The sequence below is a fragment of the Diplotaxodon limnothrissa genome, linkage group LG6 (assembly GCF_057381915.1).
Source record: "Diplotaxodon limnothrissa isolate DT_005_m linkage group LG6, D_limnothrissa_male_GT1.1, whole genome shotgun sequence".
NCBI classification, from domain to species: domain Eukaryota; kingdom Metazoa; phylum Chordata; class Actinopteri; order Cichliformes; family Cichlidae; genus Diplotaxodon; species Diplotaxodon limnothrissa.
The window spans coordinates 20777796-20802101 of record NC_140601.1 but is presented as its reverse complement, the minus strand read 5'-3'; the positions used below and the strand labels follow the sequence as shown (position 1 = coordinate 20802101).

The window sequence follows — 24306 nt, the reverse complement described above, 5'->3', positions numbered from 1 at the left end:
TTAGCAGAGACTGTCTGCTTTCACGTGGAGGATTTTGGAGAAGCCGGGTCTCTTCTTTAGAGCCTGAAAGTAAAAGAGAGTGCGATATCATAATCTCGTTTCCTGTAGAGACACACGGTGTGTATGACTTATCTCTAAATACCTGCAAGCCAAATAGTCTATCCTCTATAAATCTCCATCTCGTCATGCTCTTTTATTTTCGTACAGATGCACCTTTTTTGCCCTTTATGCTTCACCTTTACATGACTTGTTTGACAGAACAGATGATTCACTTTGATGTTTCTTTCTCCACAGCAATCGTGAGGAAGGAGGGATAAAAGTGAATCAGAGCTGTTTGCACCTTTTGGAGAGAAAAGAAAAAAATACCTCAAACTAAAAAAATCTCTTGATTCTACAGCTGTGTGTGTGTGTGTGTGTGTGTGTGTGTGTGTGTGTGTGTTAAGCTTCAACAACAGCCAGAGCATCTTGGCAGCATAGCAGCAGCACATCCACAACAAACCATCACTGGGGCTTTGAGGACTGAGTCATGGTCTAATGGTATGCAACTGTGATAAAGATAGATGCACTGTACCCACTTAACAACTATTGACCTAACTCTTAGTCATGTGTATACAGGACCTTTGTTACCAGATACAGTAACTACAATGTCAGACATTGACATTGCACAGTCGACCTTTGATGAATGAATGGCTGTTACTTTAGTAAAATAGTAACAGCTCATTCAGGAAGACTCATAACGGGGGCTGACAAAGAGTGGGGGGTGTATATAAGGAGTTATGTTTCCAAATTACAAATCATATTCACTCCTACATAAAAGTTACACTAACAAACAATAATACAAACTGATACTGTACAGTTATTTAAACAAAAACGTCTTTCTCTCATTGGCTAAACTCTTTTTATTTATTCTGGATGTTTGACAGAACAGCACTAAGTCAGCTGTGATAGTCAGCTTTGCCTGAGAGGAAAACGACAACAGCAGAAGAACACAGAGATGCAAAACAACAGCGAGATAAGGTGGCGCCATCTTGGCACATTTTCTGGTGCTCGTGGTTTGTTTGACAGTCACATTGTGTTTGGCTGCATGTTTTTAGAAGGAAATAACACAGAATAAAGTTTCCATCAGTAGCAGGCTCGACCTCCTTTGGCCTTCAAAACTGCCTTAATTCTTCAAGGTGCTGGTGTGATGATATGCCCATATTGACATGACACCATCACACAGCTGCTGCAGACTTGTCAGCTGCACGTCCATGATGTGAATCCCCTTTGCCACTGCATCCTAAAGTTCCTCTACTGGATTGAGATCTGCTGACTGTGGAGGTCATTTGACTACAGTGAACTCAATGTTACGTTCAAGAAACCAGTTTCAGATGGCACCCTGTGTGGTGTTCTGCTGTTGTAGTTGCGCTTCTGCATACCTCATGGTTGCCTTCCTATCAGCTCAAAGTAGTCCGGTCATTCTCCTCTAACCTCTGACATCAACAAGGTATCTTCACTGTAGGAGCTGCTGCTCACTGGATATTTCCTATTTTCCAGACCATCTCTGTAAACTGCAGAGATGGTTGTGTGGGGATGTTTGAGTAAAAAAAGCAGTTTCTGAAATACTCAGACCAGCTCGCCTGGCTCAAACAGCGATCAGCATCTAAAGTCACTAAAATCACCTCTGTGTGAACTTCCACAGGTCACCTCAATCATGCACTGCATTTTCTAAAAATGGGAAATTTAATTTTAACTGAGAGGTTAGCAGGCAGGTTTGGGTTTCTGTTGGTTTCCTCCTCTTGAGTAATGAATGCCTGTAACTTGATTTTGTCTGAACAGTACTGGATGTCTCATCAGTTGAAAAACTGGTGTATCAAACTATGTATGTGAAGTGTGGGTGGACTGTGAGACACAAAGGTGCTGTTACCTGGAGCTTGTTAACCATCTCATCAAACAGTTTTCTAGCTTCTGGGCTGTTCGGGTCCTCAAAGTAATCTTCTATACCGATCTGAACCACAATGGATTTGAGGTTGCGGCAAACACCTACATAAATGGAAGGAGCGTTAACACACATAAGTAACAACACCGGCAGTAATGTAACAGCAAAAACATGGCTCTGCTTAGAGTTCTGCTTTAATATTATTGACTACACAGCCACACTAGTTAACTGCAAAGCTACTTAGCCTGATCTATTTTTTTTTTCAAACTCACTGTTGAAGTGGAGCAGGGCTTTCGGGGTGACTGGTGTGGAGGTGAGCACCAGCATCTCGAGGCCCTTCAAGCCCTCTCTGCAAACCTCTGCTGCCACCTCCTGGTTGATTTCACTCACATGGTCCAACTCTAACACCTGCAGGCGCATGCAGTTCCTCGCTGCAGAGAGGGAGGATTTCAAAATAAAACACAGCAGAGGTTACTGCAGGACACAAAGACTCACTTATATTTATAGGAGCTGTAGCAGAAATGCAGGTCTTTTAAACTAAATAATGTCAGGACAACAAAGAATGGACAAGACTCATTTGGATAAAAACATCAAATACAAGAAAATACACAAAGTAATTAGATCAGTTAAGCTCAAACTCTAATTTGTAATCGCTAAGGAGTGGAATTATTATTCTAGTTTACCCAATGAGGCCAGTCCCTGAATCCCACACCCAGCACCGCCCACACCAAGAGCACGGAGGTGCGGCCAGCATCTTCCAATGGTCTGCAGACATCGGTTACTGAAGCGAGCGGGTTGTTGGCTGAAGGGAAAAGACTGGGTTTGAAATGTTCATTCATTTGTTTGCAATCCCATATTTTAACAGAGTTTCTGGGTATGAGATGGAGTGTGTTACCATGGATGTAATGGCGCCACCTGTAGGGATATAATGTCTCTACATCCAGCTCCAAGGGCCCAGATAACCTCCTGACCAACTGGATCTGTGGCACTCCTGAAACAGAATAAATATGCACAAATAACCAAATTGCACGCAATATTATACAGATTAGAGCATGACTTCGGGATAAAAAGCAGGATAGTTTCTATCTGTTTTTATAGAGCGGTCTGAGTGTACGTTATTTCACAAAAGACAGGACCTGGATGTCAGTGTGAGAGTCTACCTGTATGTTACAGCCTGAAGGGCTCGGCAGTAGCAGCTGGCCAGCCAAAGGGAGCGATCAGTCAGCAGGTTGGGGCAGTGTGAAATCTTCAGTATCAGCAGGTTACTTCCTGTGGCCTTTAACAACGCCTCTAGACCCTCCTCCAGACAGCCACTTAGACAGAGATTTAAGGGAAGGTCAACAGAAAAAGACAGAAAGTGATGTTTTTTCCTTTTGACACTCCAAAAGTACCATTTATAGAAAATAACAAAAAAGGGTCCACTAACATTTGCAGCATATCCAAGTTGTATCAGCGTAACCTGGGAGCACCTACTTAACTCTAATTCGTTTCCTTCACTCCACGTTCCACTCGTCCACTCATATCAAATATCTGCTTTTCTACTTCCAGGAAATCATAACTGATCTTTTACATGCCGAGCATAATCAGGCAGCACGGAAATGTCAGTATTCATCAATTTCCTTCTCCTGGTGGCTTCCGCTTATCAATCACTCTTTGAGGAGTCATTTGGTATGTCACTTAGTTTGACAGTTTGCACAGCAATGCTTAATAAAGCCAAAACAACACACACTGCAGTACCAGGTGTGAATGAGCCACTAGGCAGGGATTTGAAAAGAGGAACTGAGCTTATTGGTCGAGCAGCGAGCTCCAGGGCTTTTTATCACATGGCCTGCTTGAGGTTGTCACCATGAGCTCTCATGTTAAACTGTCCAACAGTGAAAAATAAGCATACTAAAAGTCAGATTTTTGGTTTTTGTAGCTGAAGTTTTTTTTTAACAACTCATCCATTTTTGAGTTAAGATTTAAAGCTTTGAATTATTTTACCACGGACAGTTCAAGTCATTCAACTGCACCTCTCCACTGCGTCTCTGAGAGCTTTTCATACAGTCCATAGCTTGCTGACATTAGCTGATAGCTTAGCATTCCACCCTCTTGTCTGAAGGTGAAACTAAGTTAGCAACAACATCAAAACGCGAATCCACAAAGCAGTGGAAGACACTGTGGTGGGAGTGACCATATTTTACATGCAGTCTTTGGCAGCTATATGTTGGATGTGTGCCTCACCGTGTGCTTTTCAGGTAATCCTCCTTGGTTTCCTTCTTGCCCCGCTGTCTTGGTTTAAGGTTTTGCAGGATCAGAGAGTGCGTCTGAGTGCACCACTGAGACATTGTGCTAAGAAACTGAGAAAAAAAAATACATGTACATAAGAAAATACACCTTAAATAATAACAGTAAGCACATGGTTATCTTGACTGTTACATATATCACAATATCTTCATGTTCACTAAGCACCTTGGAAGAGATGCGAGCGTTCTCTAGCAGCACTCTGGTCCACACGGCTGGGTGGCGGGCCACAAACTTCCAATTGCGGCAGACCTCGGCAGCTCTCAGCAGGGTCTTAGTATCCAGGTAGGTGAAGATACAAAAGAGGGCAGCACGTATCTTCAGGATCTCTGGACTGATCACCTCATTGGATTTGGAAGGACTCTTTTCATGTCTGCATGGCTTGCTGTAGACGCCTTCAGACCGACCTGTGGGAATAGAAGAGTCTGTAATCCAGTTCCTAATCTAACTAGATTAACAAAATTATTGTGCAAATACAGTACTGTGCAAAAATCTTGAGCCAACACTCATTTCTTTATATTTTGCTTTGAAGGAGCCAGACTTTGTCTTTTTTTTTTTAAAAGAAAGTAGTCTTAAACAATAGTTCAATAGCTTTCTAAACATCTGCTCGTTCACTCACTCTTTCAGAGGAATGTTTGGGGGGGGGTTTGTGTGTTAAACCACTTAGCACTGACCTATGAATCAGTCAAGCATACGAAAGCACGCTAGTCAAGGGAGGAACCGTGCTGTGTTTGCAACTTAGTAAAGCACCCATTTCTTTAGTTGAATCTAAGAAAAATACCAAAGTTAACACTTTGACAAGCATCAAATATTATTTTTGCAACAACAAGGTGACTCCCAAAGATCTTTTAGCCAAAAATTTGGAACATATTGGAATATGGTGTACTTTCAAAACATAATGAGGAAGCTGGACATGTGGAGGAAATAACTATTTAGCATAGATTAACAATTAACAGTATCTGAAAGTCAAATCCTTAAGATATAGGGAAGAAATCCAGCTGACAGTTCACTGAAGCATTGTCAGAAATCTTGTTTCAGGCTACATTTACACTGTGGGGTTTTGTCAGAACCGAGGGAATTATGAACACAGACAAGGAACCATTTTGATTTTTGACAATACTTTACCTTCAAAGAAGCGCTTTGAATGTCTTTTAAGAAGCCTGAAGAACTATTCCTAATTTTTTTAAACACTATTTCAACACAGCCTGAACCTTCTTAGGTTGAAAAATAAAGGCGGCCAGGTTAAACTCTGACTTTCAAGGTCAGTAAAGTTACACACACTGTGTTTTTGCCCTGCATGCTTATTTCCATGTATGTTTGCACATTTCAATAAATCACTGCAACTGTTTCCCATTTTTCTAGCAAAATGTAAAAGAAATGATGGGTGAGTTGAGACTCTTACAAAATACTTTAAATCCTCTTTAAAAAAGAAAAAAAACATTCTGTCACACGGTGGCGCCAACTTTCTGAAGGACACTAATTAACATTGCTCTTTTTTCACCTTCTCATCTTTTCATTCTGTGGATTTTTATCTATCGGCTGACATCATGTGTCCATTCCTCTTAGCAAGATTGCTCCGAGATGACTCATTTCGTCTTTGGCCTTGGAAGGTGTCCGCTCGAAACCAACAGGGCTACGAACCATTGCTTACACTCTCACTGTTCTTCGTTCACTCTCTCTTTGTCTCTCTCTCTCACACACACACACACGCGCACGCACGCACACACACACACACACACACGCACACCACCTACGCTCAAGATTGCCAAGTGAACTAAAAAAAAGAAGCCAAACTGTGTGTTGCATGCTGGGAAAACAACTCTGTCTTTGCTTGTAGATACATAAACCTCCATCACAACCTGGCAGAGACTCTCCCGATAAGAGGGACTACGTCAGAGCAGAGGGATGCCAGTAACATGATGAGAGGAATCTTTTGTGTTAATGGGGCCGTTATAGCAGTTTACACGAATTCGTCAGAGATTTGGCCCAGTTTTGCTTCTTCGCAGACCGCCCCAGTCCAACTGGTATTTAAAATCCCAACAGCAGGTGGAAAAGATGGAGGGGCCACAGCAGTGAGTTCAAAGATCTTGGCATTACAAGAAGTTAAGAGAGAAATGCACAATCTGTGGTGGATTTAAGTTGTGCAGGAAAGACCAGCTGCCTAGCTTTGCTGAGCACAAAACCTAGTATGAGGAGAGGAACTGAGACAATATGACAGACAAATATCGCAACGCACAAAGGCACACAGAGGAAGAACAGCAGAGTCACCTGCAGCAATGTTTGACTTGATTTTCTCAGCATCTACAACAGAAACGGTGGCAAAACATCTCATTAAAAAGGACTCGAGGTTTTAAATTGTGTTGGATAACATTAGCCTGTGAGCCTGCTAGAAATATTTATAGACCCTAAACTTTGTGCGTTTTTCTTGTCCCTCGTTGCTTCATTTATTTTGTTTATCGGAAGCAAACGTAAAGAAGCTGCATTTAGCTCCAACACTGCAGATGGAGCCATCTTCCTGATGACCCCTGATGCACCGCAACTGAACTGAAGCTGTGTACCTGCACCGCAAACACAATAAGCATATGTGTGGTCCAATATTAGAATTTTTAATCATTTGTACCTATTTTCATGTTATTTATTGATTTAAATACAATTTCTTTAACTTTGTTTTCTCAGATGGTATAGATTTTTTCCTTGTCTTGCATGAATATCACACGAGACCTGCAGCAGATAAAAGGCCTCAGTGATAAACCCCAATCAGTTTGTAGAACGAGCTTCGGCCACTGATGCAGCTCCTGCAATATTACATTACAGCAAGCTGACCCAGATCTACATCTGTCATTTCTATTATGGGACTCATTTCAAGGCCTCGACTCTGAATCCTGGCTCCCAGATATTAAATTGTAGGGAGTGTCGGATTTACAGGATGGAGATTTCTACTAATTTTCCTGCACTTGACAAACAAGCACCAACACCTGGGACCTGAAAATCAAGCCAACAAAGTACTAAAAAATGCAGGTCCTACAGTGAGTTAATCCCCTTAGACTTTTAATGTAAAATATCTATCCGATCGAAATCGATGGGTGACCTGTCACCGTGGCTACGCCCATCTGTTACCCATCTGTTTACATTAACAACTTTCCAAAGAGCCCTTACCGGCGTTGGGGCGGTATGCTGCTCTGCTGTGAGAATAGGGCGCAGCAGACTGCTGGACTTCCGCCACAGCCCTCCTCTCTTGCTCCCACATCTCCACTTCAGACTCGGTGGTTCGGGAACCCACATCAGATACGTCTCCCTCCTCGCCTTCAGTGCTGTTCCTGTAAGGTCGCCGCTGCCAGTTCTGGATAGCCTGTTTACGAAGACCCCAGTTTCTCGAGCCGCATCCGGGTGAGCGTTCGTAACCCCCCTCATTCAACCGGCACTGCATGTGATAGTACTGAGCTTCAGGACAGTCCTCCATGGGATGCATCTCAACGCTATCACTGTCGTAACCTCCAGAGCCTTGCGAGACAGACTTGATCCTCCCTGATGCTCTGCAGAAAAAAAATACAAGGGAGGGTAATCTACATGAGTTTGTTTTTATTGAATTGTCTAACATATAGATGACCCATCTTACATCTAAAAACAAGACTTACTGTGGTAATAATTTTGAACAAAAATTATACATTAGAAAATAGCTTTGCTGGCTTTCATGCAGAGACCTAATTATCAAACCAATCTGTTAAAAATGAAGCTAGAGACCAATTGGTCCAAAAGTAACTAACAGTGTCTACAAAAAAAGCTTACACTTGAAATGCAACATAAATATGACAAGTTGTGGGAGTCTTTTGGTTGTTTTTTACGGGAGCTATTTGAAGGAGTAAGTTAGTTCAGTCTTAGTTTTTTTGCACATTTGTCACACATGTTTCAGATCATCAGACAAAAACTAAAGAAGTACAGTCCTCACTTGTCTCACTTAAGGTCAGAGTTCACGATTTAACAATAAGAAAGAGGCTGGGCAAAAATGGCATCCGTGCACTACTGACCAAAATGCCCGGCCATCAGGTCACACCGTGAAGCTCAAGAAACACTTGGGTTATGAAGCAGGACAATGATCCAAAACATACCAGCAGGTTCTGGAGCAGCCTCGCCGAAGTTTGGACTTAAATCTGATTGAGATGCTTTGGTATGACCTGAAACAGGCCGCTCATGTGCAAAAATGCTCCACTGTGGCTGAATTACAACAATTCTGCAAACAAGAGTGGGCCAAAATTCCTCCACAGCCGTGTGAAAGACTCATTGCCAGTTATCACAAACCCTTGATTGTAGTTCTTGCTGCCAAAGATGGCACAGCCAGTTATTTAGAAAGCAATGACCTTTTCAGACAGGTAGGCTTGGATAACATTTATTTCCCTAAATAAATGAAATCACAATCTAAAAACTGGATTTTGCATTCATTCAGGTTATCTTTGTATAATATTAAACTTTGCATGTAAGTGTAACAAATTTGCAAAACAACTAAGATACCATGACAGCATAAATAGTAGGGGTGGTGGAAAAAATCGATACTGTGTAGTATCGTGATATTTTGTTTGCTAATAATGTATCGATACAGGGACAGCAGAAATTGATATTTTGTTACAAAAAAGGTTTTTGTGGACTGGAACTCTGACTTCAGAGCATCCTTTTTCTGAGCAAGAATCCTGACATTCCTTCACTGTCCAAATGTGTTTAACTTTTTTTTGGCAGCAATAAACATGACAGTTTACTTGTTTTAATTTAAGACATGTTTTATTTTAATTAAGGTTAAAACTTTTTATTTAATGTAAAATTATATTTTGTTTTACTTTACTTTCCAATTCTTCAGTTGCTGAATGGGCTGCATAGTTTTCATAAATTTCAAAGTTCAGAATAGCTATAATTGTACCAGATGGTTGCATTCAGTTAAGTTGGACTAGACTGTAATACAAACCGTTCAGTTTGTCAACAATAAAACTGACTGAAATGAGAGAAAGACTGAGTGCGAGACTTTGATATTAGAGAAAATGAATATTGATAAAGTTTACCTTGATGTACAGAATCTGAATATTGCAAAATATTTAAAAAAAAATCGCAATAATATCGTATCGTGCGTTAAGTATTGTGGTAATATCGTATCGTGGGATGTATGGTGATTCCCACCTCTAAATAGTAAATAGCTGTTGAAACTGCGACCCCATTCAGGCCTTCCCCGTGCGGATGCTGGATTTAAGTCGACCAATTTAATGGCACATTCAAACATACAATTGCTACACACAAAAGTCTCAAATACACAAAAGACTTCACTGTTGTAGCTACTTTAAATTCATTAGCTACATGTTCATGTTCTTCTGATCAGTAAAGGCCTCAGGGCATTGCTAACAAAGACTAATATCCTCAGAGGTCCATTGAAGACAACATGAGTGCTGCTATAGAGTACGACAGAACAGGTAAGCTAGTGTCACCAACGAGGAAGAGCCGCACTTCAGGTTACTTATTGTCAAATCAGGGTGACTTTTGTGAATACGAGCTAATACAGTCCTTAAAATAACCACCCAGCTACCTCAAGCAATAAGCAGTTACAGTTATTAGCCTTTCAAAAGTAGGACATTTTTCTTTTTCTCTCTTTCTTCCATCTCAGTGCTTCTTTTTCTCAGCATAACAAGGAGAGCAAAAACGTCTCCATGCATCATTATAAGAATAAAAGTGTAAGAGAATCACAGGTAATACAGCAGATGACACTAACCAGAAATTCCAAGTCAGGATGCACCAAAGTAGAAATCCATAAAATGCCACAAACATCAACTTATATTCTCTAAAATTAAAATGATGATCTCACTTTATCGTTTAAACAACAAAACTGGGACAAACCTGGACTAAACTGCAGTCTAACAAGCTGTTTGTAAAGCTGCAACATCATCAACATGACAGACTGCACCAATATTAAAATCAATAAATACCTATAATGTGAAATGAATATATCTATCTATATATAAAAAAAAAACAAAAAAAAAAACACCCAGCACGCCCCTGCGGGCGGTTTATCCTTCAAGCTCGGGTCCTCTACCAGAGGCCTGGGAGCTTGAGGGTCCTGCGCAGTATCTTAGCTGTTCCCAGGACTGCGCTCTTCTGGACAGAGATCTCCGATGTTGTTCCCGGGATCTGCTGGAGCCACTCGCCTAGCTTGGGAGTCACCGCACCTAGTGCTCCGATTACCATGGGGACCACCGTTACCTTCACCCTCCACATCCTCTCGAGCTCTTCTCTGAGCCCTTGGTATTTCTCCAGCTTCTCGCGTTCCTTCTTCCTGATATTGCTGTCATTCGGAACCGCTACATCGATCACTACGGCCGTCTTCTTCTGTTTGTCTACCACCACTATGTCCGGTTGGTTAGCCACCACCATTTTGTCCGTCTGTATCTGGAAGTCCCACAGGATCTTAGCTCGGTCATTCTCCACCACCCTTGGGGGCATCTCCCATTTTGACCTCGGGACTTCCAGGTTATACTCGGCACAGATGTTCCTGTACACTATGCCGGCCACTTGGTTATGGCGTTCCATGTATGCCTTGCCTGCTAGCATCTTGCATCCTGCTGTTAGGTGCTGGATTGTCTCTGGGGCATCTTTACACAGCCTGCACCTGGGGTCTTGCCTTGCCATCCTTCCATGATGGTTCCTCGTCTCCCACCTCTTTCTTGGGTTTCTGCTGCCTGAGGTATTCACTGAGCACTCGGTCAGTTGGGGCCATCATCCCAATGTATTCTTGGATGTTCGTTGTCTCATCCTGGACTGTGGTGCTGACACTCACCAGTCCCCGGCCCCCTTCCTTCCGCTTAGCGTACAGCCTCAGGGTGCTGGACTTGGGGTGAAACCCTCCATGCATGGTAAGGAGCTTTCTTGTCTTTATGTCAGTGGCTTCTATCTCCTCCTTTGGCCAGCCTATTACCCCAGCAGGGTACCTGATCACGGGCAGGGCGTACGTGTTGATGGCTCGGATCTTGTTCTTACCATTCAGCTGACTCCTCAGGACTTGCCTGACCCTCTGCAGGTACTTGGTGGTTGCAGCCTTTCTAGCGGCCTCTTCATGGTTCCCATTTGCCTGCGGGATCCCCAGGTACTTGTAACTGTCCTCTATGTCTGCAATGTTGCCTTCTGGTAGTTCAATCCCCTCAGTTCTGACTACCTTCCCTCTCTTTGATACCATCAGACTACACTTCTCCAGTCCGAACGACATTCCAATGTCATTGCTGTATAGCCTGGTAGTGTGGATCAGTGAATCGATGTCTCGTTCACTCTTGGCATACAGCTTGATGTCATCCATGTACAGGAGGTGGCTGACAACTGCTCCGTTCCGTAGTCGGTATCCGTAGCCAGTCTTGTTAATGATCTCACTGAGGGGGTTCAGGCCTATGCAGAACAGCAGTGGGGACAGAGCATCTCCTTGGTAGATCCCGCACTTGATGGTGACTTGTGCTATGGGCTTGGAGTTGGCCTCTAGTGTTGTACGCCACATCCCCATTGAGTTCCTGATGAAGGCTCTTAGGGTCCCATTGATCTTGTACAATTCTAGGCATTCCAGTATCCAGCTGTGGGGCATTGAGTCATAGGCCTTCTTGTAATCAATCCAGGCAGTGCACAGGTTGGTCAGTCTGGTCTTGCAGTCTCGGCTGATTGTTCTGTCTACCAGTAGCTGGTGTTTTGCACCTCTGGTATTCTTGCCAATTCCTTTCTGTGTCCCGCTCATGTATTGACCCATGTGCCTGTTCATCTTAGCCGATATGATGCCTGACAGGAGCTTCCATGTAGTACTGAGGCAGGTTATTGGTCGGTAGTTGGAGGGGACCGGTCCCTTCTTGGGGTCCTTGGGGATCAGGACCGTCCGGCCTTCAGTTAGCCATTCCGGGTGTCTCTCGTTAACTAGCAGCTGGTTCATTTGTGCTGCCAGACGCTCGTGGAGTGCAGTCAGCTTCTTCAGCCAGTAGGCGTGAACCATGTCGGGCCCTGGTGCTGTCCAACTCTTCATACTGGAGACCCTTTCTTGGATATCTGCCACTGTGATGGTTACTGGACCCTGTTCAGGGAGGTCGCTGTGGTCTGCCCTCAGATCCTCTAGCCACTGAGCATTGCCGTTATGGGTTGCATCCTATTCATGTAGCCCCTTCCGCCGGGGTTACTTGCGTAGTAGCATTCCAACAACGCCCTGTTTTCGTCTCTTGCCCACCGATGCCTTCTTGTTCCAGTAGCCCACTTTTCGTCAGGGTGCCCTGGTTCCTCAACACCTGACGCGGACCTTGTTGATCCGGGCGACGTCCGAGCCGGCATGCCTTCATACATATATACACATATATATATACACACACATATATATATACACACACACACACACACACACATATATATATATATAAAATAAGAGACTATGAGTAAGAATTGGTAATTTCAGAGTCCACATAGCATCAAACAGTAAATAATAAACGGCTCAACAAGCAGCTACCTTCTGTCTCATCTTACAAAAATAACTAACAAGTAAATCAATATGAAAAGACTTGCACCAAGAACGTGACACCGTTACATCTGTACAGTGTACAGTTATAACAGGTTTTCTTGGATGACACTATATACAAAAAAACAGCAGTAATAATAGATAAATAACAGAGTGAGAACTCTGCATACATGGTGGTAAAGAGCTACATAATACTGCACCAGCAGTCGTGACAGCTGCATCCACCGAACTGAGGATGAAAACTGCAGCAAGTCTAAACACAGTCAACCTCTTAGCTGCAACCCCTCCAGCTCGCTGACAGACAGTGGTCCCACTGGTAGAGATACTGGTACATGGTAACACAGTTAACACTATGAATGCTACCAGTAGTATCACAGACTCCAATGAGCTCTTTAATGCCACTGCAAGGAGAAGGAACTATCCAGACTAAAATCTCTCAAGAAAGCCCGGAGAGACTTGAGTTGCTAACAGAAGTTGATAGAGAAGTGCAAGAAGATATCTATCAGTGAGTCCCAGAGAGACAGAAGCCAACAGTATGAATACTGTATCCTTCTCCAAATCGAGACAACAGGACACATGAATGAGTCAGCCAGAGCTGAGACTGAGCAAAAGTGAAAAGACAACAACATCCGTGCTAAGAGTCTGGTGGGCCTCGAAGTAGATGTCAGAAACACAGAAACAGACATTCGGCAGACTGACTGGTTAACACAGGGCAAAACACTCCTGATGGTCAAGGATTCGTACAAGGGTAAAACACTAGTGAATTTCTAGCTCCTGAGCAGAGTAGACAAATAAGCAAAGCATTACTAATTGGTTGACTGTTAAATACAAGTAAGCTTACAACTCAGTGCCCAAAGCACAGAGCTTGACACTAGATCTGGCTAACTGGTCACTGATAACCTTCCTCACCAAGTGACCTGGACAGTGCAGAGAAAGCTCTGTGACAAATACAGGTGTTAGACAAGTTTACTTCAAAACTGACCCATAATCTCCCAAAAGCAGCACCATTTATGGTTGCAAACAAGCAAACCTGATGGGGTGGGGGTGACCTTTACTAATAACACAGGCACTGTTTCTTACTTCTAAGCTGACAAAGAGTGTAAGCATGTTTTTGTTTTTATGCATCCTCAAGAAACCCAAAGTACGCCAATAAAATATCCAGCACACTATCACAAAACCAGCTGTCTGAAAAACTGATGCAAGTAAGGACGAATCCATGCTTTAAATGTTTGTACTACATTCAGACCCTACCATCCAAATAACACTCATCAGACCAACCAACATCTTTCCGATCTTCATGCTTCATCCTGTAACTTCGTCTTCATCACAATACATCAGGGTTTGAAGTGTTGTGTATTCAGAGATGCACCTAAACGTAGATGGGTTGTAGCAAAGCAGTCTGGCCATTCTCCTCTAACCTCTGGCATCATTAACTGAACTGAAGCGGCAAGAACTGATACTTACTGGATATTTTCTCTCAAACCATTAGCTGCAATCCCAAGAGATAGCTGTGTGGGAAAAACACGGCAGATCAGCAGTTTCTGAAATACTCAGACCAGCCCGTCTCACACGGTGTTAAAACGATGTCATGCCCAAAGCCACTTAATTCACCTTTTTTCTGGTTAGTTTGAACTTCAGGAGACTGTCTTCACCATATCTACATTCCTAATGCACTGAGTTGCTTCTGTATGATCAGTTGATTAGGTGTGTGTCATGGCTGCCGTTTTCAGGTAACTTCCCATGTTTGAGTCCTGCGTTTGGGTCCTACATCCTGCCACACAGCCGAACTTTGACAGTATGTGATAATGTGTAGTTAAACAATGTACCTAATAAAGTGACCACCGTTTCTGTAATATTTCTGTTGAAACACAGACAGCTGTGATCAAGAACAAGCACATCAGCAGGTCCATTAGTCATTTCCCAAAATCCAGAATAACATTCAGCGACATCCTAAAGGCATTTCAGCGAAATTCAGGAAAATAAAATGTACCCGAGTCACATCGATGGGTGTAATTTTTCCAAAATTTCAAGGTTATTCTTGATGTTATGCAATAGGAAGAAAAATACATGAAAGTTCATTCATGAGGTTTCACAATGTTTTGTGTAAACTTTTGCAAACTGACGACTGGTGTCCTTTTCTTTTTCACTCTGGATTGATGTTTGTGCAGCAATGTCTATTTAAACAGTCTTAAAGGAAAACAGTGACCAGTGACTTTGGATTGGCAACTTTTTATTGCGTGTCTTTAGTAAATCTTGATTATAACTTTTAATGGGAGTTGTGCAAATTGAGTAATTTTGCCTGTAAAATGGCATCTGAATACAACCTTTATCCTTAAACAGCTAGGGATGGGTATCGAAAATCAGTTCTTGTTGAAAATCGGTTCCCACTGTTTCAATTCCTTGGAATTGTTTGCCATTTTTGCAAACGATTCCCTTATCGATTCCAGTCGCCCCGAATGACGTCACCACGTTGTGGAGCGTCATTTACCTGGCAGGAAACACGGCGGCTCAAACGCTAAAAAGTTTGGTCATACTTTACGAGAACGGATGACAACGGGGCAACTTGCAATACTTGCAAAGTAGATATTTCATTTAAGGGAGGAAACACTACGAATATGTAAAAGCATTTGCTCACAAAACACGCGATAACCTTAAATGAATGTCGTGTTTTTAATTCCGCTCCGGACTCGTGAATCTCAACCCAGCAGCAGCGGTAACGTTTGCACGTCCTCTCCCGTTAATACGGCAGATAAATAATCAACTAACAGTGCATATTATGTTTGAGTTATATTACAAAACCTGCCATTAGTGTGCATTTAGGTGACCATGATGAGAGAGACAAACAGAGTCTGGCTGGCGCTCGCTGGCAGTTGTCGCTGCAGTCTACCGGTAGCGTCTCCTTTCAGGCCAGGATAGACGAATGTCACCAAGCAGTGACTAAGTTTGTGGTCAAAGGCTGCCACAGCAGATACCCCCGATTTTCAGTAAGTGAATGTGTTTATTTGTAGGCAGGGACATTGCTACAGAATAATTTATGTTATACTTTGTTATTGCTACAGAAGAATATTTATTTTATTATTTTACATTTACAATTTTTTTCCCCGGGGACCCTGTGACCCCCCATTGAAGAGCCGTAGGCTGGATCTCTTAAGGATCTCTTAAGATCTCACTGTTGGGTTTGTAAGTCCATGCTACTCCTAAATTCTATCTTGTTCAAAGAGAAGATATAAAACAAAGTTCTAAGCTAATCGACCTTAGTGTTCTCCTTTTTTAAAAAGAATCGATAACAGAATCGATAAAGAATCGAATCGTTAAACAGAATTGAAAATGGAATCGGAATCGTGAAAATCTTATCAATGCCCATCCCTATAAACAGCTATTAATAACCGAAGGCAGAAGGCTCACACAGTTGTTCTCGGGCGTCTGTGCGTGTGTCGTGCCATCACTTATTTAATGGGGAAGGCCTGACAGGCTCTGTGTGACGTCAGAGAAGGGAACACATTCGCGCACCAACTGGGGATGACAGTTGGGTCGGTACATGATGGCACGCCATGTGTTTGAAATCTCCAGTGGAGACCCAGAAATACTTCAGTCACACCTCGTGTAGTGAGACGTCTGACCTGCGCCTCAGCGCTGCCACTGACTGAGAGCATCTGTGACATGTGGTTTGGATAGATTCAATTTTAAGTCAGTTTTCAACACTATAGATTTGATGTTCTCATTAGTAGTTGGCGACTACTGTGCTCACAAATCTTCACATTAGGACTCTGGATTAAACAGTCTACTCTCAATATTAAAAAAAATTTATTCACATTGGCTCAGTTGAGGCTTTGCAAACACATGATTACTGACCACATGACATTAACTTTTCGGCCATTCTGAACATATGACTATCGTGGTGACAATGCAGGATCCAGTGAATAAGACCCCAGTCATACAAGCCTACAGACTGCACCGCCACCATCTGGTAAATAGTAGTCATCACGGAAAACTGAGTATTTCCCAACCTGTTATGTGTCGTTGCTGGAGGTTGGTGGCAGCGACTGGGAACATGATCGCTAAATTGCTAGTCACAGAGGCCTACAGTCAGTGACCCCATGGCAACCAGCAGGTAAAAACACATATTCCCCCAAAACCTCTTTGTAAATGCTTCAGTTGCTAGCACATTGCTGCAGTCTTGTTTGAACGGATGTGTCGGCTTTTTCTACAAACATCAGTCGGCTCCTCTCTGTGCCATTTGAAACCTCTGAGACACAACTTTTACTTTGAGGCCAAACCTTCTACATGTCCAGCTTGCGTTGCACTTTCTCAAACTGTACGGATGCTTGGCTGATGTGAAAAAGTACAGGTTTATACTGGAATAAGCTAGCAAGGTTTGGGATTTAGCACTTTCTTTGCAAACAATTTCCCCAACCAGTTTCCATAACAACCACTGGTTGTATAACATACATATACATACATATATACACACACACACACACACACATATATATAAAACAAAAAACAAAAAACACCCAGCACGCCCCTGCGGGCGGTTTATCCTTCAAGCTCGGGTCCTCTACCAGAGGCCTGGGAGCTTGAGGGTCCTGCGCAGTATCTTAGCTGTTCCCAGGACTGCGCTCTTCTGGACAGAGATCTCCGATGTTGTTCCCGGGATCTGCTGGAGCCACTCGCCTAGCTTGGGAGTCACCGCACCTAGTGCTCCAATTACCACGGGGACCACCGTTACCTTCACCCTCCACATCCTCTCGAGCTCTTCTCTGAGCCCTTGGTATTTCTCCAGCTTCTCGTGTTCCTTCTTCCTGATATTGCTGTCATTCGGAACCGCTACATCGATCACTACGGCCGTCTTCTTCTGTTTGTCTACCACCACTATGTCCGGTTGGTTAGCCACCACCATTTTGTCCGTCTGTATCTGGAAGTCCCACAGGATCTTAGCTCGGTCATTCTCCACCACCCTTGGGGGCATCTCCCATTTTGACCTCGGGACTTCCAGGTTATACTCGGCACAGATGTTCCTGTACACTATGCCGGCCACTTGGTTATGGCGTTCCATGTATGCCTTGCCTGCTAGCATCTTGCACCCTGCTGTTATGTGCTGGATTGTCTCTGGGGCATCTTTACACAGCCTGCACCTGGGGTCTTGCCTGGTGTGATAGACCCCAGCCTCTATGGATCTTGTGCTCAGAGCTTGTTCTTGTGCTGCCATGATTAGTGCCTCTGTGCTGTCTTTCAGTCCAGCTTTGTCCAGCCACTGGTAGGATTTCTGGATATCAGCCACCTCCTCTATCTGCCGGTGGTACATACCGTGCAGGGGCCTGTCCTTCCATGATGGTTCCTCGTCTCCCTCCTCTTTCTTGGGTTTCTGCTGCCTGAGGTATTCACTGAGCACTCGGTCAGTTGGGGCCATCTTCCCAATGTATTCTTGGATGTTCGTTGTCTCATCCTGGACTGTGGTGCTGACACTCACCAGTCCCCGGCCCCCTTCCTTCCGCTTAGCGTACAGCCTCAGGGTGCTGGACTTGGGGTGAAACCCTCCATGCATGGTAAGGAGCTTTCTTGTCTTTATGTCAGTGGCTTCTATCTCCTCCTTTGGCCAGCCTATTACCCCAGCAGGGTACCTGATCACGGGCAGGGCGTACGTGTTGATGGCCCGGATCTTGTTCTTACCATTCAGCTGACTCCTCAGGACTTGCTTGACCCTCTGCAGGTACTTGGTGGTTGCAGCTTTTCTAGCGGTCTCTTCATGGTTCCCATTCGCCTGCGGGATCCCCAGGTACTTGTAACTGTCCTCTATGTCTGCAATGTTGCCTTCTGGTAGTTCAATCCCCTCAGTTCTGACTACCTTCCCTCTCTTTGTTACCATCAGACTACACTTCTCCAGTCCGAACGACATTCCAATGTCATTGCTGTATAGCCTGGTAGTGTGGATCAGTGAATCGATGTCTCGTTCACTCTTGGCATACAGCTTGATGTCATCCATGTACAGGAGGTGGCTGACAACTGCTCCGTTCCGTAGTCGGTATCCGTAGCCAGTCTTGTTAATGATCTCACTGAGGGGGTTCAGGCCTATGCAGAACAGCAGTGGGGACAGAGCATCTCCTTGGTAGATCCCGCACTTGATGGTGACTTGTGCTATGGGCTTGGAGTTGGCCTCTAGTGTTGTACGCCACATCCCCATTGAGTTCCTGATGAAGGCTCTTAGGGTCCCATTGATCTTGTACAATTCTAGGCATTCCAGTATCCAGCTGTGGGGCATTGAGTCATAGGCCTTCTTGTAATCAATCCAGGCAGTGCACAGGTTGGTCAGTCTGGTCTTGCAGTCTCGGCTGACTGTTCTGTCTACCAGTAGCTGGTGTTTTGCGCCTCTGGTATTCTTGCCAATTCCTTTCTGTGTCCCGCTCATGTATTGACCCATGTGCCTGTTCATCTTAGCCGATATGATGCCTGACAGGAGCTTCCATGTAGTACTGAGGCAGGTTATTGGTCGGTAGTTGGAGGGGACCGGTCCCTTCTTGGGGTCCTTGGGGATCAGGACCGTCCGACCTTCGGTTAGCCATTCCGGGTGTTTCTCGTTAACTAGCAGCTGGTTCATTTGTGCTGCCAGACGCTCGTGGAGTGCAGTCAGCTTCTTTAGCCAGTAGGCGTGAACCATGTCGGGCCCTGGTGCTGTCCAACTCTTCATACTGGAGACCCTTTCTTGGATATCTGCCACTGTGATGGTTACTGGACCCTGTTCAGGGAGGTCGCTGTGGTCTGCCCTCAGATCCACTAGCCACTGAGCATTGCCGTTATGGGTTGCGTCCTTCTCCCATATGCCCTTCCAGTATTGCTCCGTCTCCAGCCCTGGTGGTGCTGTTCTCTTATTGTTCCCTTGCCACTGAGAGTACACCTTTGCTGGTTTATTCTCCTGCCTTCTATCTCTCTGGTGTACCTCCTCAAGCGGCTGGCCAAGGCTGTGAGTCTTTGCTTGGCAGTTTCCAAGGCCTCAGGTATGGACAGCTTGCTGTATTTCTTATGCACCTTCTTTGTCGCACCTTTCTGCAACTCCGTTAGTTGGCTAACCTCCCTCCGTGCTACTTTGATCTTGTCCTCTAGCCTCCTTCTCCATGGAGGGTACTGCCCCTTGTGGCTGTTCAACTTGTAGCCAAGCATCTTACTGATCACTGCTGCCGTATTGTAGATCAGCTTGTTAGTGTCGGTAATCGTGGTTGTAGGTATTGTCCGTAGTGCTGCATTAACATCATCTAGCAGACCTTCTGAGGGTACTTCACGTAATCTTGGTAACCGGCTACGGGGGATCCAGGTTTCAAGCTTGGCCATGATCCTATTTTTCAGGTCAATTCCTCTCGCACTCAACGGTCCTTCTCCTATCGCACTTGGGGCTACGTACCCAATCTCGGGTGGGGGTGATGAAATCGCCCCCCTGACCTGGCGTCCTGACTCCTCCTTGCCGTAGCATTTGTGTTGTACCTCGTCAATCTCTAGCTGTGAGAGCAGTCCCTTCTTTCGAATGTTGGAACACTGAGCTACTAGTTGTTTCGCCGTCATTGTGGATGTTGGGTATCGAAGAATCCATAGGTCCCTCATCCTATTCATGTAGCCCCTGCCGCCGGGGTTACTTGCGTAGTAGCATTCCAACAACGCCCTGTTTTCGTCTCTTGCCCACCGATGCCTTCTTGTTATATGTATGTATATATATATATATATACATACACATACATATACATACATGTGTGTGTGTATATATAATGTATATACACACATATATACACACACACTACTGTAATCTTTTGATTTTTTATATATTAACAAAAAAATAGAAAAAAACAAAAGAAGTCACAAAAATATTAATATTATACTATTGTTTTTTCAAACAATATTATGACAATTGCTGGGCATAGAAGTATTTATACACAATACTGAAAATGTTGAACCTCAAAAGGCAAAGACCAGCAAGCACAGCAGATAGCCGTTAAAAGCTCTGGGAATCCATTTCCAAGTAACTGACAGATTGTGTTTCACTACACAAGCTCTGAGCAGGTACAAAAGATGAAGTGAACTAAAAGCATTTAAAAGCCAACTATAAAATCTCCACCCTGACCGAAAAAACGCTCCCAAAAAACCCGTAAAATATGCACATTTCAGAGCTGCCTAATTATCTGGTGCGAGACATATAATAGTAATTATAACAATTTAAATAAGACAATTTAAAGCATGGATCACTGCGATTTCACTCAGCAGTAAAAGTACCATTAAACGAGAGACTACATTTGCTATCATGGTTTTAGGGTCTTGTATAGTATTTGCTGAGCTGTGGTTCCTGTTTTGATGTTAATGATTTCCTTTCTTTATTGTTATAATGTTTATATTTTTCCACTATTTCCTTGTCTTTGTCTTCATCTGTTTTTGTCCACTTCCTGTTTAATTTCAGCAAATCACTTTTCCTTGCATCCGTCTGGTTACCTGACTTGACTGTAGGGATGGGTACCGGTGTCCGGTTCTGACATAAACGGTAGTAACCAGACCGAAAAGCAGCGCACATTTCGGTGCTTTATTTCGGTGCTTTTTTTTCCTGAGCTGTGATACACTTTTAGCCAATCGTTTTACGTTTCCGAGGATAGTAGGCGGGGCCAGGTACGTACGTTCTGTTAGCGCAGAGCTACAGATTAAAAATGTCCAAGGCGAAGCGGTTAAAAGTCTGGCTGTACTTCACAGCAAAATATGCAAACTCAGCAGCAACAAGTGCTTTAAGCTGATACTGTGATACTGTCAAAGGAGGTAACACCTCGAATCTCATGAAACACCTGGCGACGCATAGCGTTTTTTTAAAAGCCGAGAAATGCGCCGTATTTGATGGCAGCAGCAGCCGTTCTTCTCTGCGTGAGTAGCTTCATGTTGTTCTTGTGTAATTTACGTTGAGTAGGCTAACCACGTTATTACATTAATGCATGTAAGGTGAACTAGCAAACATCATCATAGCTACATGCGGCTGTCTTCTTGTTTGATGGCAGATACTCTCTTCACCCTGGCCAAAAAGGCTAAAATGACCAAAGAAGAAGTGGAAAACAGTTAAACATGAGAGGTTTTTGGACAAAGTTTGTGTTTTTTCCATTGATTAAGCACTGCTTCCAGCCATGAGTGATACCATATATGCCCCATAGCTGCAGAAAAGGCTAACATTGTTATCTTTTTACAAAAAACAGCTGAACATGAGAGGTTTTTGGACAAAGTTTGTGTTCTCCATTCTTTAAGCACCGGTTTGAGCACCGTTTGAGCACCGGCACCGTTTCAAAAGTACCGATTTGGCACCGGTATCGGATAAAACCTAAACGATACCCATCCCTACTTGACTGTTTGAATTTTTATTCTTCATTTAGGAAGGTTTCTGAGTGAAGTGACCTGGAAGTGGCAGCCATTGAGATTTTCCAAACACAAAGGAAAGGAGCGCCACTGATTCCTTTATTAACTCTTTTAGCAGAGGATGCACTGGACCATCTTTTCTGAAAGCAGAGCAGATCATTTTAACTAATAATTCATGGTGATGCACCACCTGAGTAACGTCTATTGTTGTATTGCGAGCCTTTAGAATGATTATAAAATCATTTGTTATTTCGGGTTAGCTGTGAGTCGTAAGTGATGGATGGCGGGGAATTTTACTTCAGCCATAGAAATCCTAACTAAGAAGTATCATTAATTTAAACCAAAATCATGGCATAAAATGAATGAATGAGAGAAAGGGGAAAAATGTGTTTTTGATAAAAGGTTAAACTCTTAAGTTTGTGTGGTCCTCAGGATTAAGGCTCGGGTGGAGTGCAGGATTTATACAGAGAATAAACATCTGGACATTTGACATCTGCGTGTAACACTGTGTAGAAGAACACAAGACATTATTTACCATCAGAACCCGAGCGGTCAGTATGTTATTGAAAATGCATTTAGTGAAAGTGCACATTGCTGTTTTTTGAGGGTTTTTTTCCCCAGCAGTCACACATTGTAACATTCGGGGGTCAAAAAATGAAGGCTTGCTTTTTGGATGTATTGCCTTCCTCAGCATCCTGCTTTTGCATCCCGTTTCCAATGTACATCAACATGTGTTTCATAAAGCTCTTCATGGTACAATGGTACTATGAATGGATAACTCATGTGTCGAATGTACAGCAGTGTGTTGCTGACCCACCCTGTGCTGGGAGAGGAACGTCGCTCTGACACTTGGTACATTCCCCTCGTGCTCCCAGAGATGCTCGAGTTTCTCTGGAGAGAGAGAGAGAAACACAAAGAAAACAAAGAGTCGGATCAAACGTGTTATTAATAAAATGTCCTGTTTCCCCATCATTCTCAAACATTATTTTACAGGCTGATCTTTTTTTTTTATGATGGAGAAATGCGAGCATACATATTTTACCAAAACACAAAGTACAACAAGACATTTAATTGAAGGACAAGATACTGTATGTATTACTAACAAACAGCTGTCACAGTAAATTAGAACTGCTACAAAAATAAATTGAGTACAGAAGCCTGCTTAAAAAAAATCTCACTGGAAGTGGAATGAAATCATAGAAAATGAAACCGCCGCCTATTTTGCAGTTATCTGGGGAAGGTTTTCTAAACGTATCTCAAACAGGCTCCGTTACTTCTGATTTTTGTCAAACAGAATACAATCATGACTAGAATGATTAACAAAAGTGGTTTTCTGATTAAAGGTAATTGTGTGCGGTTCAGTGACGTGTTTTCATCACATTTCATTTTCTTGATTTGTACTGTACACACGAGCAAGGCATTGGAACAGGATCATTGTCGTGAATAGGTGTGAGTGTAACATGATCATTTGTCTGTATTAGCCACACGACAGACTGGTAACCTGTCCAGCTGGCACAAACTCCTGCAGCCCTGAATTGGATAACCCAAAGAAAATGGATGGAAAGTAGTCAAAATATCTTTTTCTAGAGCAAAATGCTGGATGGACCTGACTGACTGAGCAATCAATACTTCTATCTATCCACTGTACTCACTGCAGAGAGAACCCTGTAATCTAAAATATTTGGTTGCAGCTCTGAGAGCAGGTTTTTAAAATGCATTTGCTTGTAAGTGTGCAATCTGACTCTCTGTGTTTGCCAGCGCAAAATCTTCCTTGTCGCTTTTTCACACCGTTCTCAAAGCTGCATGTGCACTGAAGTGTGCGTGTGTGAAGCCATGCCAGGTGGAACTCTGTGTACCAAACCGGCGACGTGCCACAGAGGGAAAATGTGCGCAAACACAGACAGTCTCCCTCCCTCTCTGCTCCCTCTCTTTTTCTCTGCTTCACTCACACAGCTTGTTTGTGGGCCACTGCCAGTGAAAATGGACCGTGGAGGAAACAGGCGAGTATCATCCATGCCTTTCATTCCTGGACAGACTGCAGTGAAGGCAGAGCAGGAGCACATCTCCAAGAAATGGGTTTAATCAAATGCATTCATCGGGAGGTATAACTCAATTTGGGTGACTTAAATTCGAGCCAAACGTCAGCATTTGTCTATTTCTACCTCTTCTGCTCTCTGTTACAAACCCAAAACATAATAAAGAATCACAGTCAGATTAAAGCTGCTGTATATTCCTCTCATTC

At 43.5% G+C, this 24306-nt stretch overlaps 1 protein-coding gene across 1 annotated transcript in view; it reads right to left on the bottom strand.

Annotated features, from left to right (window-relative positions):
- The window catches only part of fbxo41 (F-box protein 41), a 51381-nt gene continuing 27075 nt past the window's right edge, over window positions 1-24306 (bottom strand). The window contains exons 4-13 of the mRNA XM_085355867.1: window positions 22882-22955; window positions 7358-7734; window positions 4370-4608; window positions 4142-4257; window positions 3079-3231; window positions 2814-2909; window positions 2602-2720; window positions 2191-2349; window positions 1907-2022; window positions 1-63 (exon numbers count right to left, since the gene is read on the bottom strand). Of these exons, the coding sequence (XP_085211993.1) occupies window positions 1-63; window positions 1907-2022; window positions 2191-2349; window positions 2602-2720; window positions 2814-2909; window positions 3079-3231; window positions 4142-4257; window positions 4370-4608; window positions 7358-7734; window positions 22882-22955 (1512 nt within the window). The remainder of the gene's footprint in view (window positions 64-1906; window positions 2023-2190; window positions 2350-2601; window positions 2721-2813; window positions 2910-3078; window positions 3232-4141; window positions 4258-4369; window positions 4609-7357; window positions 7735-22881; window positions 22956-24306) is intronic.